Raw genomic sequence first — 19,872 nt, 5'->3', positions numbered from 1 at the left:
CAATACAGATTTTTTACATACACATACAAATCACATGTCTAAAATAGTTACTGCAACACAAAAGCTACTGAAATTTTTTGGTTTTTATCCAAATTAAAAAACTAAGCACAATAGTTTATCAACAAGGACCAAAACTGCTAGATTAATTTCCAATAAACGTATGATTGGTAGTGACGATTTTGGTTTGGAAGGAGCTAGTCACAGAGATAAGTTGTCTAAGAACTACAACGTTAAAATTAAGTGATTTCCTGCAGAGATGAGGTGTTAGGATGGGGTAGTAAGAGAAGGACCAGTTCTTGAACATCTTCTTTAAATCAACAAGCACTTTACAAATTTTATCATTTAATTAAAATACATACCAAGCTTTAAGTATGTCTTTTCTCAACTTTAAGATCCAGAAAAACACTCAGATGATTACCCAGGCAAAGAGTGATGGAATCAGGATTCCAAACCAGGCCTGATTCCAAAACAATGCTCTTTACCCCACACCAGTATTTCCCAAAGTGTGGTGCATATGGTAGAATACAAGATGATTATAATTAATTCAACAACTGTAATTTAAGTTTTATTTTTACTTTCTGTGTGTTATAAAAAATATATCAGCACAAACCCATGGTTTTATGAAAAACAAAAAAGCAATCAAATTTAGTGAAAAGTATGAAGTAAATAAATAATACTATCAGTGTTACCTCGATTTGGTAAAAATCATGAGGGAGATTAATAAATGCATGTCAGGAGACATTATACTATACTGTGATGTCTTCCTAGGTAGGAAAAGCACTTGCTTTTATTTTCCTCTCCCCAAATTTAAAACTCTTTTTAAACAAACAAAAAACTCATTCATGCACATAATTATAATTATCATTTACTATTGATCAGAATGTCTCAAAAGTACTGGCTGGGGAGTTCTCAGATACTGTTACCACTGCAAATAATGCTTTTGGAATCTTTAAAGATTGGGATTGTTGGGATGCCTGGGTGGCTCAGTCGGTTAAGCATCTGCCTTCAGCTCAGGTCGTGATTCCAGAGTCCTGGGATCGAGTCCCACATCGGGCTCCTTGCTCCGTGGGGAGCCTGCTTCTCCCTCTGCCTGCCGCTCCCCCTGCTTGTGCGTGCACTCTTCTCTGACAAATAAATAAATAAAATCTTAAAAAAAAAAAATAGGGATTGTTGACTCCTTTTTTTTGCCTTTTAGTAAGAAATCTGTAATTCTCAGGGTCGCCTGGGCGGCTCAGTCGGTTAAGCGGCTGCCTTCGGCTCAGGTCATGATCCCAGGGTCCTGAGATCGAGTCCCGCATCGGGCTCCTTGCTCAGCAGGGAGTCTGCTTCTCCCTCTGCCTGCAGCTCCCCCTGCTTGTACTCTCGCTCACTCTCTCACCCACGCGCTCTAACAAATAAATAAAATCTTAAAAAAAAAAAGAAATCTGTAATTCTCACAAAGATACATATATTCTTAATGTAGCTCCTTCCATTACTTAGAGCATCTAAGAAAAAAATTCCTTCATATTGCCCTGATACAAATCAAACTTGCTTTCCTTGGTAATTACGCCCCATATCACCTTCTAAAAACCTTCCAGTTTTCCGAAAGTAAATATGAAATAAAGCATTTTAATTTAGAATTTTACTGGACCATAAATATTATACTGATGACAGAATCCTATTATTTTTATAATGCTATTCAGCTTCTTTTTTTTCTAATTTACCTTCACAGCTGAATTAGAAGACATGTGTTAACTCAATTTTACACCTGCCTGAGTTACTTAAGAATAAAGAAAGAACCAAAGATACCTTACAGATAATGCATTCCAGGATTAAAATCCAGTCTACCCACCACCCCTACCAACAAATGACAGATATTCCCCAAGCCACAACAACCAAATGATTCATTACTTCTCATAAAAATCTTCCATTGAAGTTCATGATGATTCTCTTTTCACTCAACAAGAGGCCAAGTTTTCTCTTTGTGCCCACTGTCTCCAGTTTCTAAAGGACACACATAGCCCCATAAATTCTTTAAATGAGTAAGGATCTTGGAATATTTTCATAGTATGGGCAGATTTAAGACGGGAAAGAAGGGTCTTCTGGGAAACAGCCTACCTTCCCTTCCTGTGTATGGATACCCATATATTTTTTGTTGAGACATCTGATGCTTCATCCACTCAGAGTCTCATCAAGTACTCAATTTCCATGTTGTTTTAAGTTACTCATATTCAGTGCATTTGTGCACTGATGTCCAGCTTCAGTGGTATCAAATGGACCTATAACAACCTACACAAATCTTTTTTTTTTTTTTTAAAGATTTTATTTATTTATTTGACAGAGAGAGACACGAGAGAGGGAACACAAGCAGGGGGAGTGGGAGAGGGAGAAGCAGGCTTCCCGCGGAGCAGGGAGCCCGATGCGGGGCTCGATCCCAGGACCCTGGGATCATGACCTGAGCCGAAGGCAGACGCTTAACGACTGAGCCACTCAGGCGCCCCAACCTACACAAATCTTAATGATGATTCACTGTCTTCACTCAAGAGTCTGACACAGTGAATGGCTAGAGAAAAAATTGAGAAAATACTTTCCATTATAGGTGAAAAAGGAAGTCCAAAATTAATCTGTACCTCCTCTTAAGTCATTCTGGTTCCTTCAGGACACTAAAAACACAAAGAATTATACGGACTATATAGTCTTGACAGTTGAGCTAAAATTAAATAATAACTGATTGTATTAATTAGCTTTCTGTGCAAATACAGATCTCTACTGTTAGAGAAAACCTATTTTTCTCAGTCATTAAATCAGCAAAGTAAAAGACAAAAGTACAGAACATGTTAGGAAAAAGACACTGAAAAAAAAAAACTTAAAATAAGCAGAAGTAAGGATGTAAAAAAAGATGAGAGTCAAAATTAATGAAGCAAAAAAGGGGTCAACAAACTCAACTTGGCTCTCTGAAAAGATCAACAAAATTAGCAAACCTTTAGCAGACTGACCAAGAAAACAAAAAAAAGACTCAAATTATTAAAATTGAAAATGAAATAGGAGACATTACTATGATGATAAAAGAATATGAGGAACAACTGCATGCCAATACTGGGTAACTGAGAGGAAATGGACAAATTTCTAGAAACACAAATTTCAGAAGCCAAGTCAGGAGGAAATAAAAAATACAAATTAACCAATAACAAGTAAAGAATTCTAATAGGTAATCAAAAACTACCCACAAAGAAAAGTCCAGGCCCAGATGGCTTCACTGGTAAATTCTGTCAAATACTTAATAACACCACCAATTTTTCACAAACTCTTCAAAAAGAAGAAGAAGAGGAGGAAACACTTCCCAACTCATTATAAGGCCTTTATTACCCTGAGATACCAAAACCAGACAAAAACCTCACAAGAAAACTACAGATCAGTACATCTATGGAATAGACCAAAAAAATCCTCAATAAAATACTAGCAAATTGAACCCAGCAATATATAAAAAGAATTATACACCATGACCAAGGGGGTTTTATCCCAGCAATGCAAGGTTGCTTTTACATCTGAAAATCAATTCATGTAATATATCATAGCTAGCAAGAGAATAACACACACACACAATCATCTTAATAGACAAAGAAAAAATATTTGACAAAATCCAACACACTTTCATGATAAAAACACTCAGTGAACTAGGAAGAGAAAGGAACTTCTTCAACATTATAAAGGGCATATATAAAGAATCCATGGTTACCAGAATATTTTATGGAGAAAGACTAGATGCTTTCTCCTAAGATCAGGAACAAGACAGAGATGTCCACTCTATAGACAACAGTGTACTGGAGGTTCTAGCGAGGGCAATTAGTCAAGAAAATGAAACTAAAAGAATACAAAATGGAAAGGAAGAAATAAAACTTCCTACTTGCAGGTGACATGATCTTGCACATAAAAACCTAAGGAAAAGGAAGAGCAGGGGGCACCTGGGTGGCTCAGTCAGTAGAGCATCTGACTCTTGGTTTCAGTCAGGTCAGGATCTCATGGGTTGTGGAACTGGGCCCCATGCAGGGCTCCATGCTCAGCGTGGAATCTGCTTGAAGATTCTGTCCCTCTGCCCCTTCCCCATTTGCGCGTGCTCACTCTTGTCTCTAAAACAAACATATAAATCTTAAAAAAAAAAAAAAAACCCTAAGAAATCCATTATACCCACTATCAACAATAAATAATAAACTAATAAGCAAGTTCAGCAAGGCTACAGAATACTAGATCAATATATAAAAATCAACTGTATTTTATATACTAGCAATAGCAATCTGAAATAAAATTAAGAAAATAATTCCACTAGAATAGCATTAGAAAAAATAAAATACTTAGGAGTAAATTTTACAAAAGATGTACAAGACTTGTATACTGAAATCTACAAAATATTGTTGAAAGAAATTAAAGATGATAATGAATAAATGGAAAGACATCCAACGTTCATAGACTGAAAAACTTAATATTGTTAAAAGTGTTCTACAGATTCAAAGCAATTCCTATAAAATTCCAGCTGGTTTCTTACAGAAACTGAAAAGCTGATTCTAAAATTAAAATTAAAATAAAAGGAATCCTGAAGCATCAAAAGAATCTTGAAAAAGAACAAACTAGAAAGATTCATACTTCACCTCCTAATTTCAACTTATCCCAAAGTTACAGTAATCAAGATAGTGTGGTACTAATATAAGGACACACATATAGATTAGTGGAATAAGACTGAGAGTCCAGAGATGAACCCTCATTATGGTCCATTTATTTTCCAACAAAACTGCCAAGACCGGGCGCCTGGGTGGCTCAGTTGGTTAAGCGACTGCCTTCGGCTCAGGTCATGATCCTGGAGTCCCTGGATCGAGTCCCGCATCGGGCTCCCTGCTTGGCAGGGAGTCTGCTTCTCCCTCTGACCCTCCCCCCTCTCATGTGCGCTCTCTCTCTCTCATTCTCTCTGTCTCAAATGAATAAATACAATCTTTAAAAAAAAAAAAAACAAAACTGCCAAGACCTTTCAATGGAGAAAGAAGAATCTTTTCAATAAATGGTGCTGGGAAACTGGATAGTCACATGCAAAAGCATGACTCCTGACTCACACCATATACAAAAATGAACTCAAAATGGATCAGAGATCTCAATGAAAGAACTAAAAATATAAAACTCTTAGTAAATATGTGTAAATCTTCATGACCCTAGATTTGAAATGGTTTCTTAAATATGACACAAAAGCTTAAGCAACAAAAGGGAAAAAAGATAAACTGGACTTCATAAAAATTAAGTTTTGTCATCAAAGAATACTTTCAAGAAAGTGAAAAGAAAACCCACAGAATGGTAGAAAATATTTCCAAATCATTTATCTGATAAGGGACATATATCTAGAATATACAAAGCATTCTTACAACTTAATAATAAAAAGACAACTAACCCAACGGATCTGAATGGACATTTCTCCAAAGAAGATTTACAAATGGCCAATAAGCACATGAAAAGCTGTTCAACATCATTGGTCATCAGGGAAATGCTAACCAAAACCACGAGAGACAACTTTACACTCACTAGGATGGCTATAATCAAATGCCAAATAATAACAAGTGGATTATTGGTGAGGATAGGTAGAAATCAGAATCCTCATATACTGCTTGTGGGAATGTAAAATGGTACAGCCACTTTGGAAAACAATGTGGCAGTCTTTTTAAAGTGTAAACACAGAGTTACCATTTGAACTAGCAATTCCATTCCTGGGTATTAAGAGAAATGAAAATGTACATGTAGGGGCGCCTGGGTGGCCCAGTCAGTTAAGTATCTGCCTTCGGCTCAGGTCATGATCCCAGGGTCCTGGGATTGAGCCCCGTGTTGGGCTCCCCCCTCAGCAGGGAGTCTGCTTGTCCCTCTCCCTCTGTCTGTCCCCCTGCTCATGTGTGCTCTCTCTCTCACATAAATAAATAAAATCTTAAGAAAATGTACACATAAAAACTTGCACACAAATATCCACAGCAGCATTAGTCGTAATAACTAAAAGGTAGAAACAACCAATGTGTCCATCGACTGCTAAAATGTGGTATAGCCATACAATGGAATATTATTTGGTGATAAAAAAGAATGAAGTAGTCATTCACGCTACCACATCGATGAAAATATCATGCTAAGTAAAAAACACTAGAGAATGAAAGGCCACATATTGTATTATTCCATTTGTATGAAAGCCCAGAAAGGACAAATCCACAGAAAATAAAGTAGACTAATGGTTGTTTAATGTTAGAGGGGATGGGATTTCTTTGTGGGGTGATGAAAATTTTCTAAAATTACACTGTGGTGAGTGCTACAAAACTCTGAATATATTTAAAAAATCACTGAATTGTACACTTCAAGTAGGTAGATATATATCTCAATAAAGCTATTAACAAGAACAAAAATACTGAGGGGAAGCTATTGGTATCTAGTTTGTAGAGGCCAAGGACACTGCTAAATATCCTATAATGCTAGAGACAGTCCCACATAACAAATTATCTAGCCCAACAGGTCAATATCTTGATTACTGTAGCTTTGGGATAAGTTGAAATTAGGAAGTGAAGTATGAATCTTTCTAGTTTGTTCTTTTTCAAGATTCTTTTGACACTTCAGGATTCCTTTTATTTTAATATGAATTTTAGAATCAGCTTTTCAGTTTCTGTAAGAAACCAGCTGGTATTTTACTGGCATTGCTTTGAATCTGCAGATCACTTTAACAATATTTTTTCAATAATGGAATTCTTTGCTGTGGGGAGCTGTCCTTTGCATTGTAGAATGTTTAGCAGCATCCCTGGCCTCTACCCGTTTGGTATCAGTAGCATAGTTGGGCTGGTAATAATAAAAATATGGTAATAATAAAAATGCCTCCAGACGTTGCAAAATGGTCCCTTGAGGGACAAAATCCCCTCCTTCATTGCAACTTGAGAAATACTGCCCAAAGGAAGAGGACCTTCCAAACTGTTTCTAGAACAACAGATGAACTTCCATAATAGAAACAAAGATCAGGGGCGCCTGGGTGGCTCAGATGGTTAAGTGTCTGCCTTTGGCTCAGGTCATGATCCCAAGGTCCTGGGATGGAGCCCCACATCAGGCTCCTGGCTCAGCGGGGAGCCTGCTTCTCCCTCTTCCTCTGCCTCTCTCCCTGCTCATGCTCTCTCTCTCTCTCTCTGTATCTCTGTGTCTCAAATGAATAAATAAAATCTTAAAAAAAAAAAAGGAAACAAAGATCAACAAACCCAGTTATATTACATTTTTAACCTCTTTATGTTAAAAAAAAACAACTATATCCATGGAAAAGCAAACAGAAGGGAAAATATTTAAGAGTATCTAATGCTGGTCAGGATACAGTGAACGTTTCACACACATACACTGCTAGTGATAATACAAATTGGTGTCTACAACCTCATAGAAATCAAAGTACCAGTATTTACTGAGAACCACAAAACATACATACCTTTTACCCATTAATTTATTCTGAGAATTTGTGAGAAGGAAATAATCCTGAGTAAAGCTATGTGTTCAAAGATATTTATAATTTTTTTTAACAGTGAAAGCTTGGAAAACCGAAGTTCAACAATGGAGATATGACTCTGCAGTCATCAAAAAGGAAGATAATGAAGACTATACAGTAACACATAAGAAGACTACACAGTAACACATAAAATGCTTATGAACTTGCAAGGGGGGGAAAGGAAAAACAAAACTTTATGGTCAAAATTATTACAGCTACATATAGACACCACAAATAAATTCACAGGGGAAAAACCTTGATAGGAATTACATAAAAAATGCTCTCCATGCTTCTAAATTGCATATTCAAAATTTAAAATGCTGCAGACATTTTTAAAATACTTTTTTAGGGCGCCTGGTTGGCTCAGTTGGTTGGGCGGCTGCCTTCGGCTCAGGTCATGATCCTGGAGTGCCTGGATCGAGTCCCGCGTCGGGCTCCCTGCTCGGTGGGGAGTCTGCTTCTCCCTCTGACCCTCTCCCCTCTCATGTGCTCTCTCTCATTCTCTCTCTCTCAAATAAATAAATAAATAAAATCTTAAAAAAATAAAATAAAATACTTTTTTACAATTGTACTATATCCTGGGCTTACTTCAAAAGATTATTTTATTTTCATGCTACCTAACATGGATCATTCTTTAAGACTTGGAAGTTTATGAAACCACAATTGTTTATCAGCCTTAATCTCTTCTAAATAGTTCCTCCAGAGTTAAAATGCAGTGTTTAGCTAAAAGACTGACTACTGGTTAGAAGTCAATTTTAAAACACCCTTAGAAGAAGTGGCAAATATATGTGGCCAAAATTATTTGAAAAGCACTTCCCATGCTTGTACATTTTTTCTTACCATACTAAGTTCTGATAACCTGAACTCAATTTTCTGCAGTTTCAGTTCTCAAAAGCACTTGGTAAACATTCCTATTCCATGCTTAAAAATAACACTAAGGAGATGAATTCTCCCAGGAGCCACTGCTCTTCCTCTTTCCCTAAGCAACCTGAGGTGACCTCTGAAAATGGTTCACTATTCGCTTGACCCAGAAAACCCTACGAAATCATGTACATCAAGAGGTTCAAATCTTCGTAGTCACTTTAAGAACACACGTGAAACTGCCCAGGCCATCAAGGGTATGCATATCCGAAAAGCCACCAAGTATGTGAAAGACGTCACTTTACAGAAGCAGTGTGTACCATTCCGTCGCTACAATGGTGGAGTTGGTAGGTGTGCCCAGGCCAAACAGTGGGGCTGGACACAGGGTCAGTGGCCCAAGAAGAGTGCTGAATTTTTACTGCACATGCTTAAAAATGCAGAGAGTAATGCTGAACTTAAGGGTTTAGATGTTGATTCTCTGGTCATTGAGCACATCCAGGTGAACAAAGCCCCCAAGATGCGGCATAGAACGTACAGGGCTCATGGTCGGATTAACCCATACATGAGCTCTCCCTGCCACACTGAGATGATCCTTACTGAAAAAGAGCAGATTGTTCCTAAACCAGAAGAGGAGGTTGCACTTACTGAAAAAGAGCAGATTGTTCCTAAACCAGAAGAGGAGGTTGCACAGAAGAAAAAGATATCCCAGAAGAAACTGAAGAAACAAAAACTTATGGCCTGGGAGTAAATTCTGCAGAATAAATGCAAATAAAAATAAAAAGAGAAAAAAAATAACACTAAAGAGATATCAAAGCTTCCTATATAAATTAATACATTCTCAGTGCCTTCTTATAAAATGCAATTTCCATGCTGTATAAAATACCAACAAATGTTTTACATCTCTAGGATGGTAATTTGGGGTCAATACCCAAGGGATTTTAAAAAAAGAAAAGTATGGGGCGGCTGGGTGGCTAGGTCAGTTAAGCGTCTGCCTTGGGGTCGTGATCCTGGGGTCCTGGGATAGAGCCCCACATCTGTCTCCCTGCTCAGCGAGGAGCCTGCTCCTCCCTCTCCCGTTGCTTGTGTGCTCTCTCTGTGTCAAATAAATAAATAAAATCTTTCACAAAAAAAAAAGTCTGTGCCCCTTGTGAAAACCGACAGCCTGTGAAGGCTCAGTGGCCTAAGAGGAACAAATCCGTTGAAGACCACTGTAGTCGGCCGCTGCTGCAAGATGTCGTTACAAAAGCAGTACAGGTGTCCCGGGCTTTTCAAAAGCTCACGCCTCACGTGACCCCACTTCACTTTTGCCAAAGACCGATATTGGTACTTCTGTTTTCACAAAAAAAGGCAAAAAGTGAAAACAGTGCTCAGCATCTGTTTTGCAGTGAGCCCTTACAGAGGCAGCGAGGGGGACACCGCAAGCTCAGTCCCCCAGGAAGGCCACTCGGCATCAAGGCACCATAGATGTGGACCGTATCTGTGAGCATCCGTGCTTTATCTCGATTTATTTTGTTTACCTGTTAGCAAGATGTGTCCTCAGACATCAGAAAAGCCAAAGAGAGGTATTTTTTGGGTCTGGGAATTTCAAAAATTTTTCAAATATAAATTAATGTTCAAGAAATTTTCCATATAAATTAATGCTAATTGCTCTTCAAACTTTACACCATTTCAGCTTAAGAGAAATTTCACAGGAACACTCTACTTTCAGGTGGCAGGAGAAACCTGTATTCGAACTCACACACAGAAGTTCTTTATTATTTCTGACGTCTCATCTCACCTTTCTTCTCTCACCCTTGCCCAAAAGAGTAAGGGAGGAATTTTGGCAAATGTTATTTTGAATAACCTACAGAAATTATTGGTGGGCACTGTTCCATGTTTTCACGTGAATCAAACAATATTTACCAAAAAGCGACAGCAGTACCACCACAGTCAAATAGAGCATGCTACAGACATTAAAGAACGATAAACTGTTTTAAAAATGTAAATAACACCTTTTACTTACGGAGCACTACATATTACCAGTTGTCCCATTTTATTTACGAAAACTGCTTCCCCAGAAAAGAAAGTGTCATCAGTTATACCACCTATCGTTGACCTTGTTTTCAATATTCTCTATTCACAATTACTGCTAGTTTACAAATTATGGGTCAAAACTAAACTCATAAGTGATAGGTTTCACTACAAATATTTTAGCACTTGTAATAACATCTTTTCTTTATCCACTAGTAACTTTCAGACATTCTGACTACAGAAAAGAACACAAGACTTTACACCTTAAGACAGAAAAAGCAATTCCTGGAAACAGAAGTATAACTTGTATTTGTAATTTGTATTTGTTTTTAATTTTCCAATTACCTAATTTAAGACCAAGTGCCTATTTTCTAATTTTAAAGGTAGAAAAATATTATTCTCTTTATTCAAGAATTAGCCAAAACTATCCTTATTTATTAAAATGTTGCCTACTAGTTAAAACTAATAATACTCTGTAGACCAAATGGCATTTTACTGTTGCACTAGCTCAATTATCCATGCTCTAACATTAAAAGCATGCATAACAAACTTTAAAAATCCACAAACGATGAAATAATAATCATGAAATACTTAAATATAGACTTCTGGTATCAATATCAAGTTTAAAAATTCTACGAGAAAAGTATACCCATTAAAAACAACAACCTTTATAATCTTAGTGCTTTTATAAAGCCTTTATTCTGTAAATTTCACAGATTGACATTTCCTTTGATAGTATCTATCCTACATACATACAATTTCAGTTCATCTATTATTAAACTAAGGTGACTACATTACTAGAATAGAGAAAATTATTAAATCATAGCATATTATTTACATGGAAGTCTTTCTATAATTAAGTTAGTAAAAAGATTATAGCAAAACTGAATAAAGACCAAATTTTACCTTTTCTGTATTGTAATATAAAGATTTCAAAGTAGTAAACAAGGGTGGGCAGCCTTTACTGAAGTTAACCCTCAGGAACTTATCCATTAGTTCTCTAAATTTTTCACCTAGAAACAAAAGTGTACTTTGTTATACTTCAATTGATGCAAACAGTTCTCAAAATGATTTTACAAATAAAAACAAAGCTCCCTCAAAAACAATGATCTCCCATCCTATTTTTAAACCCAAAGTCTGTCAGCATTATTGCTTGTCTGTTACCACCAAAAAAGGTTAACACTAAACATCTTGGTTGGCAACTATACTTTTCCCTAGATCAGGTTTAAAATATCTTCAAAGAACACTGCAAAAGATAAGTAAACAAAATAAACTGTGCAGCTTTAAGTAGAGAGAAAAAAGTTACTTACTATCCATTCTGAATATAGTCCCCATAGCAAGTCTCTTTCCTAATCTGACTGACTAGCACAGACTCAGTCCTCATCTGCTGACACCTCATATAACACTCTGCAGACTATAAAAAGACCCTACTGTAACCAGCAGTATATTCAATTAGCAACCAAAATATCTTTTTAAACGCTAAAGGAGAATTTGAAAATGTTTTCCAAATCAACCAGTGCTTTACTTCAACACTCATTCCACAATCCTCTTTCAAGCACCCACCATGTGCCAGGCACTGTTCTAGGTATTAGGGATATAGCAGTGATTAAAACAATAAAAAAAAAAAATCCTGCCCTCATGGAACTTAACATTCCAGTGAGTAAGATGGATAATAAGTAAAATAAACTTTTGTTAGACATTAGACCAAGCCCCAGAGCATTTTAACATTAGAATTAAATACCCTATTTGCAACATCAAGTAAATAATCCTATTATTGTTAAACCATTACAAAAAAACTTGGCATCACTTTCTGGAAGAAGAAAAAATTGGAAAAATTTTAATTTTAAATACAACACGAAATCTTTAACTCAGTTAAAGCTTTAACTTTTCTGACAGAAAGAGTTAATATATAGGGACATGGCGGGACGCCTGGGTGGCTCAGTCGGTTAAGCGGCTGCCTTCGGCCCGGGTCATGATCCCAGGGTCCTGGGATCGAGTCACATCGGGCTCCTTGCTAAGCAGGGAGCCTGCTTCTCTCTCTCTCTCCCTCTGCTTGTGCTCTCTCTGTCAAATAAATAAAATCTTTAAAAAATATATATATATATAGGGACATGGATTTGCTCACTCATTTAAAAAAAAAAAGATACATATGTCATAAATGGCTTAACCTAAAGTAAAACTACTGAAACTACCTCGTCAGATTTCATTATGAATCACAACACTTGACCAAAAAAATACCAACACCCCAAAGTGTTTATTTTTATTTGTTGCGACTGATTATACTGAGCAAAACGTGTACTCAATATAATTAGATGTCATAAAACTTTGAAAGAGATATTTAAATTTTATTGAGGGAAAGGAAAGTTTATCAAATATAAAAACAGGTTCGACATTTGTTAACTCAAGTTACTATAAAGACTGTTTTCAGGGGCGCCTGGGTGGCTCAGTCATTAAGCATCTGCCTTCGGTTCAGGTCAGGACCCCAGGGTCCTGGGATCGAGTCCCGCATCGAGCTCCCTGCTCCGCGGGGAGTCTGCTTCTCCCTCTCCCACTCCCCCTGCTTGTGTTCCCTCTCTCGCTGTGTCTCTCTCTGTCAAATAAATAAATAAATTCTTTAAAAAAAAAAAAGACTGTTTTCAGATAATCTCTAATCTTTTATTAGATCATACACAAAGTATAAGTGTTTTGAAAATCAGATTACCATGACAACACAAAATTTCACTCTGGGTTAAATATACATCACTACTTCTTTAAAACTCAAAAGTAGTTTCAGAGATCAAGCCTTTTCAGCACTTTCTCTGAAATAAGGCAAAAGTTAACAATATTGTGGTGGACAGTAAGATGCAGGTACTTAGAGAAATGTGCATTCTTCCACCTCCTATGTGTGTGACCTTGGGCAAGTAACCTGTCCACTAAAATCCTCACTTTCCCCACTGCATGTGACAACAACAACGGCAGCAGCCTCAAGAGTACTCCTGCATGGCTCAAACCAGGTAAGTACACAGCAGTAAATAGAGCGTCCGGCCTGCATGGCTCAAACCAGGTAAGTACACAGCAGTAAACAGAGCGTCCACCCTGCATGGCTCAAACCAGGTAAGTACGCAGCAGTAAACAGAGCGTCCGGCCTGCATGGCTCAAACCAGGTAAGTACGCAGCAGTAAACAGAGCGTCCGGCCTGCATGGCTCAAACCAGGTAAGTACGCAGCAGTAAACAGAGCGTCCACCCTGCATGGCTCAAACCAGGTAAGTACGCAGCAGTAAACACAGCGTCCACCCTGCATGGCTCAAACCAGGTAAGTACGCAGCAGTAAACAGAGCGTCCGGCCTGCATGGCTCAAACCAGGTAAGTACGCAGCAGTAAACAGAGCGTCCACCCTGCATGGCTCAAACCAGGTAAGTACGCAGCAGTAAACAGAGCGTCCACCCTGCATGGCTCAAACCAGGTAAGTACGCAGCAGTAAACACAGCGTCCACCCTGCATGGCTCAAACCAGGTAAGTACGCAGCAGTAAACAGAGCGTCCACCCTGCATGGCTCAAACCAGTTAAGTACACAGCAGTAAACAGAGTGTCCAGGATATAGTAACCACTCAATAAATGTCGTCTATCATTACAGGCCTTGATATCTGACAGCTGCTGTATTTCTATAGTTAAGAATCTTTTCCAGGGGCGCCTGGGTGGCTCAGTTGTTAAAGCGTCTGCCTTCAGTTCAGGTCATGATCTCAGGGTCCTGGGATTGTTGAGCCCCGCATCAGGCTCCCTGCTCAGTGGGGAGTGTGCTTCTCCCTCTGCCCCTCCCCCCGCTCATGCTTGCTCTCTCTCTCAAATAAATAAATTAAATCTTAAAAAAAAAAGAATCTTTTCCAAATTTGCTGACACCCGCTGAGAAAACAAGCATATTTATCTTCATGTCAAAGGCTATTCTCAACTCCTCTTCTTGGTCAACTTTCTCAGTCAATTCAGACCATCCTGGCAGATTGGAGTTAAAAGATAATATATTCAACTCTCGATTATCCATAATACTGAAAGCCTCATCTCCCATTAAACTGTTATTTAGACGGTGCAGCTATGAGAAAGGAGGGAGTTCTTTCTGTGCGAATATAAGCACAGACACAGAGGAGAAAAACCAAGTGCACAGCAATCTATGCTATTACCACTTCTGTACAGAAGAGGGAGAAAAAAGGAAAGCTATACACAAACCCCCGCCCCATATATTTTTGCTTGTATATGCACAATATATTTATGCAAGAATACGCTACCTACCGGTAACAATGACAGCCTCTAGAGAAGTAAACTTGGTGGTTAGGGGAGAAACAGGAAAAACTTTGCACTTAAAAACCCTTTTATAATCTTTTATCTGGAACTATAATAATGCATTACCTAAACAAGAAGCCTACAGAAAGCTACTCAAATGCTCCATCATACACTATATTCCAAAATTACTTACCATTACCCATCTCATAAATACTTTCTTTAGGCTAAGAAAAACCCTTTCACAAAAACAATCTCTCTTCTTCCTAGTTATTTTAAAATAATTTTTAGTAAACCCCCCCCCACCCAGTCTTTCTTTTAGGGGGAAAAAAGACCATCACTCATTATGTGCCTGTTTAGCATTACAGCTTACCAAACAGGTCATCTGTCTACACAGATGCTATGCTAATTCTTCTCTGGATGTATAGTGTGGATTCAAATAAAAATTGCTGTCTCATAATCCACTGCTAAAATAATTAACACAGCAGCAAGGTAAGACTGTATCTGATTCACTGGGAATTTATTCTAATAATGGAGAATGTTCTCACTATAAAAAAGAAAATGATAATTATGTGACCTGATTGGTGTTAGCTAACATACTATGATACCATTATAGTAATAATATAATGTATAAATGTAAGAAATCAACAGTTGTACACCTTAGATTTATATAATGTTCTATGTAATTATATCTCAATAATAACCCAATAAAGAAGAATGGAGCAAAATCTGATTAGAACTTTGTATTTAGAACTCAAATCATCTCCTTCCCTCTCTTACCTGCATAACAGAATAGAAAATGATGAATTAAACTAGTTCTTCGGAAAAGTAGCTATATTCATGCATTATTTTCACAGCGCTTAGTATTTTAGGCTGTTGGAAAATCTACCTAGGACTTCTGTGTTCACTACTCAATAGTTTTAAGCCTTTTTATCGAAAAACTGAAAACTCTTTTTCAAAACTTTCACCTTACATTCTCAAGTTCCATCATGTTTCTTGAACAAAATCTTATTGCTTTTGATAATGCCAAAATACCTTTCTTATTATACATAAAAATATTTCTAGACAGGCAGAACACCATGAAGGATTCAGCTTCTGCAGAGGTACAATTAGGTAGCTGTATGATTTTATTTATGCTCACTGAAACTTTGTAAATCCATATGTGTTAGAACCTCACAGTGATGTTGACTTGGAAGCCCATGCCGTCAGACCCTTCAATTGAGCCCCATCTTGTATAAAGATTCCTTTAGCATTTCAAAGACAGAATGCCCAGAGGGTCCAGGATAAGTCCAGTTAAACCTAAATCGCACTCTACAACCCACAGTTGGTTCCAAGCTGTCTTTCAGTAAAAATATATTTTCTATCATGTACTAAGAGCTTTTAGCAAACTTTATGAACTATGAAAAAAACTGAGGCATTATAAATTTGAAGCCCCATGTTCCATAAAGGAATAACAGAGCTAAGATATCTTGTTAATAATCTTAAAGTTAAATGAGTTTTCTTTCTCTCCTAAGAGGCAAATGAATGCATTTGAAAGTTCCAAACTAAAAGAATATCCCCACTCACAATGTGACATAAGACACACATTGAGACTGATTAAAAAAAAGAAGCCAGACACAAAAGGCCACATATGGTATGATTCCACTTATATGAAATGTCCCAAACAGGCAAATGCACAGGTACAGGAAGTAGATGAGTGGCTGCCTGGTACTGCGAGTACAGGGAGTGACCACTAATGAGTGTGAGGTTTCTTTTGGGAGTGATGAAAATTTTCTGAAACCAGATAGTGTTAATGGTTGCACAATTCCATGAATACACTAAAACACTGAGCTGCATACTTTAAAAAATGAATTTTATGGTATGTGAATTATATTTCAAATGCTTTATTTAAAAAAAGACATACAGAAACGGGGCCAAGCATCTTCAATAAAACACTTTTACTATGGGAATGCTCCTCCTTGCACAAGATATCCCATCTCAGAAATTCACAATGCATGTATGAAAGTTCTAACAAGTCCCACAGAAACCTGACTGCTGGGTTCAACCCAAGGTTTCCCCAACTCACTTGACTGAAGAATAGCTCAGCATACCAGTTACCCTCCCCACTGAGCCTGATACTATCCACTTGGGCTTAAATGTTCCCTGAAAAACATCAGGGAAATCTGCTTTCAATATTTCATAAAGCCAAAACAAAAATGTGAGTATTAGAAGAATACTATTTATCATCTGAGATGCACTAGTGGAACTAAGATGCACTAATGGAAAATGAACGTTTACAACAAACTCATACCGACTGTCTAATACAATACATTTCTAATAGGTACTTCATATATTTTTAAAGTCAGTTAACCAAAAAACTTTCCATGAATCTTTTGATAAAGAAAATTATAACCCAATTATTTAAACAAATATTTCTACTATAAATGAAAATTCATTAGAAAATATACCACCTCCTCACCCAATGCCTAGAGTAGATTTTTTTTAAGTTGTATTAGCTTTCTAGGGTCTGACTTATATCAAAAGACATGCAAGAAGTCCCAATAAATAATCTATAGCACTTTCAACTAAAAATAGAGACAGCTTTAAGAAAAAGGCACAATTTTCTATAAAATGATCAACAAAGATATTAACTATCTGCTCTACGGCCCCAAAGCGAAGGAGTTCAACTGCATGCACAACTTGGATCAAGGTCATGAATATACTGCTGTTCAATAAAAGCAAGTCACAATACATACCATAGTGCTCCGATTTACACAAAGTACAAAAGCAGGGAGGGGGAGTTGTCTTGTTTTTCTAGAGATACAAAATACATGGAGCTCTCTAAAAACAACAGCATGATACAGGCAAATTTCAGGAAAGTGGACAACTTTGAGGAGAGAGGGCCTTCGCAGGGAATGGTGACGTTCTTCAACACTGTGGTGGGCACAAAGGGCTCACCATGCTTTCTTTGAATTTATGCTCTAAAAAGAAAACCTAAAACTTCAAAACTTCTACCACTTAAATCACAATACCTCACATATAATTTGTCATCAATTCTAGGGAACTTAATTTATCTTCTAAATCTGGTATTTAGTATTTAAATTCACGTAAGAAAAACAATCTTATATAACTTCTGATACTTGAAACCAACATATAGCTATACGCTAAAAACACTTATTAACACATGCATAATAAGTTCATAATTGATCGCTCCCACCCCCAAGACTGGTGTAGATGTAAAGTAAACTCTACCAGAAACAAGTTTTTTAAATGTGAATGATGTTGAATAACAGATAATTATTAGTGTTACAAAAGATATCCTAATATTACCTGGGGCAAGATTCAAAGGTAATCTTCTAGGTGAAATTGCTCTGGGGTGCTGCTTACTAATTTCTTCATAAATTTGAAGCCTCTCTTCTAAAGTGCCTATTATCAGTAAATATGTGTGAGATTCAAAGCATCAGAACTTTTATCTATGATAAAATGCTAATAAACTTTAAAAATTGTTATAAATAAAGACTGCATTGTCAATATTAAAGCTGCACTCAATTTTTATAACATTAAAAAAACTGCAGTGGTGAAATAATATGATCAGCAAAACACCATTTTAAACCCAATCTCCAGAGAAATCCAAATCTTCATCACAACAGATTCTACATCCAACTCAAATCATACACATACAAGACATACAGACTCAAAATACACAGTGCTTCTCTTATATTCCTTAGTGTACAACCCATGAAAAAGAAAGTGCTCCTTTATAACTTTTCTTACACAAATTCTCTAACTTGGTGAAGCCTACACACATTCCCACAAAAGGTTGTGATGCTTACTGATTAGGTTTTAAAAAGCAACCATTTCAGCATCATGAATGTAAATGTTTTATAGTTTAAAAGATGAACTAAATTTTTAAGGTAGCTTTGACATTTAAAATCTTCAATGAAAATCCATTAAAAAGAACCCCATTAGTACAGATTGTTTAAAGTGGCGATTATTTCTCCCTGTAAATACAATGATATAAAATATACTTCTAACAGAAAGTTGTATCTTCCCTCCCAAGACCAACCTAATTTTATAGTACTCAATAGAGGATCTATATTATATGTTACTCTGCAATAACAATTTGCAAAGTAGGATGTGGTCTACTTCGTTATTCTAAAATAATATCCTGCATAATTTTCAAAGAGAGATTATATGCATTATTTCATATAAGCAATAAGACAATTTACAGGAGAATTTTAAGAAAAAGCAAACAAACCTGATTTTAAACCATAAGGTTTTTAATTGATTTTAATTCAGAAAACAAGTATTATTGTAAGAAGAACGCTTGGTGCCAGCGATCAAGGTATCTCTATACTAAATGTAGTGTTCACTATCAAGATTATAAATCAATACTTAAAAAAGTAATGTTTGATTTTGTTTAGACTCTTTCCTTCCCCCAGTAGTATGTTTTGGAGCTCCAATGTGCTGGGATTCAAAACCTGGGATATAGGAAAGATAATTTTCATATTCTGTTAACAATTTGGAGACTTCAAGAAATATCAAGGACCCTTATACTAAAATTTACATGAAGACTATTTTTTTTTTACATGAAGACTATTTACTGCATATTTTTAAAAAGTAGGTCTCATATTTATGCCTAATCTTAAGAGTATTAAAAAAAAAAATTCTCCACTATCCCAGATATAACAAGTCTTATGAATATAGTAAAATTAAGACAAAACCAAACCATTTCAATGCCCTATTTGAAGTCACAAGTTGGAGCTCCAGAACTTACCATGGGGGAGAAAAGGTCCTAAGGAACCTAAAAAGATAAAGTAATGTAATTAGTTTTGTAATAATCACATTTTATAGTAAGCATGGATCTTGACACGGAACATATATTCATTTTACTAAACATTTAAATATCTGTATTATTAACTACATGTCAGTAACTGATAGTTTAAAGAAAAACATCATAGTTATCTCACCTTTCCAACCTTCGAACATATTATGACTTTTGTCCAGATTTTTAAAAACACAAATTATTGATCTAATTAATATTTTAATTTCCATCATTTTCTTAAAAACAATTTAAGGAAAAAAATTAATGATTTGTGGTATTAAATTTTAAACACACAGAAAACCTGGATTAATTTGTAACAGTGATTAGGGTACAACAAATAAATTTTTCTCAAAGCTCATACTTCTATAAATGAATATGAATAGCTACCTATTTTTACCATATTTTTTAAATTTAAAAGTTCTGCTATGTCAACCCCCTTGAACCATA

The 19,872-nt window shown here is 36.4% G+C and overlaps 1 protein-coding gene and 1 long non-coding RNA gene across 8 annotated transcripts in view; one reads left to right on the top strand and one right to left on the bottom strand.

The window, feature by feature from the left end:
• The window catches only part of NAA16 (N-alpha-acetyltransferase 16, NatA auxiliary subunit), a 65,158-nt gene that overhangs the window by 27,918 nt on the left and 17,368 nt on the right, over positions 1–19,872 (bottom strand). For 3 of the 7 annotated variants that reach the window (XR_013446937.1, XM_036119156.2, XM_078070303.1), the window contains 3 exons: positions 19,378–19,404; positions 17,931–18,026; positions 11,279–11,385 (listed from right to left, as the gene is read on the bottom strand). Coding sequence is in view for 6 of the 7 variants with exons in the window: in XM_036119156.2 (XP_035975049.1) it covers positions 11,279–11,385; positions 17,931–18,026; positions 19,378–19,404 (230 nt within the window). In the remaining variant the exon portion in view is untranslated. The remainder of the gene's footprint in view (positions 1–11,278; positions 11,386–17,930; positions 18,027–19,377; positions 19,405–19,872) is intronic. The other 4 variants (XM_078070302.1, XM_036119191.2, XM_036119165.2 and 1 more) reach the window with 3 other exon arrangements.
• On the top strand, positions 8,450–9,164 carry LOC118552696 (uncharacterized). Its single transcript, XR_013446936.1, has 2 exons — positions 8,450–8,996; positions 9,045–9,164. It is a non-coding gene; the product is annotated as an uncharacterized LOC118552696 (long non-coding RNA).

Source organism: Halichoerus grypus, chromosome 4 (genome assembly GCF_964656455.1).
Source record: "Halichoerus grypus chromosome 4, mHalGry1.hap1.1, whole genome shotgun sequence".
Lineage (NCBI taxonomy): Eukaryota > Metazoa > Chordata > Mammalia > Carnivora > Phocidae > Halichoerus > Halichoerus grypus.
Note: the sequence above shows the minus strand (reverse complement) of the source record. Positions and strands in the feature narration are given on the sequence as shown.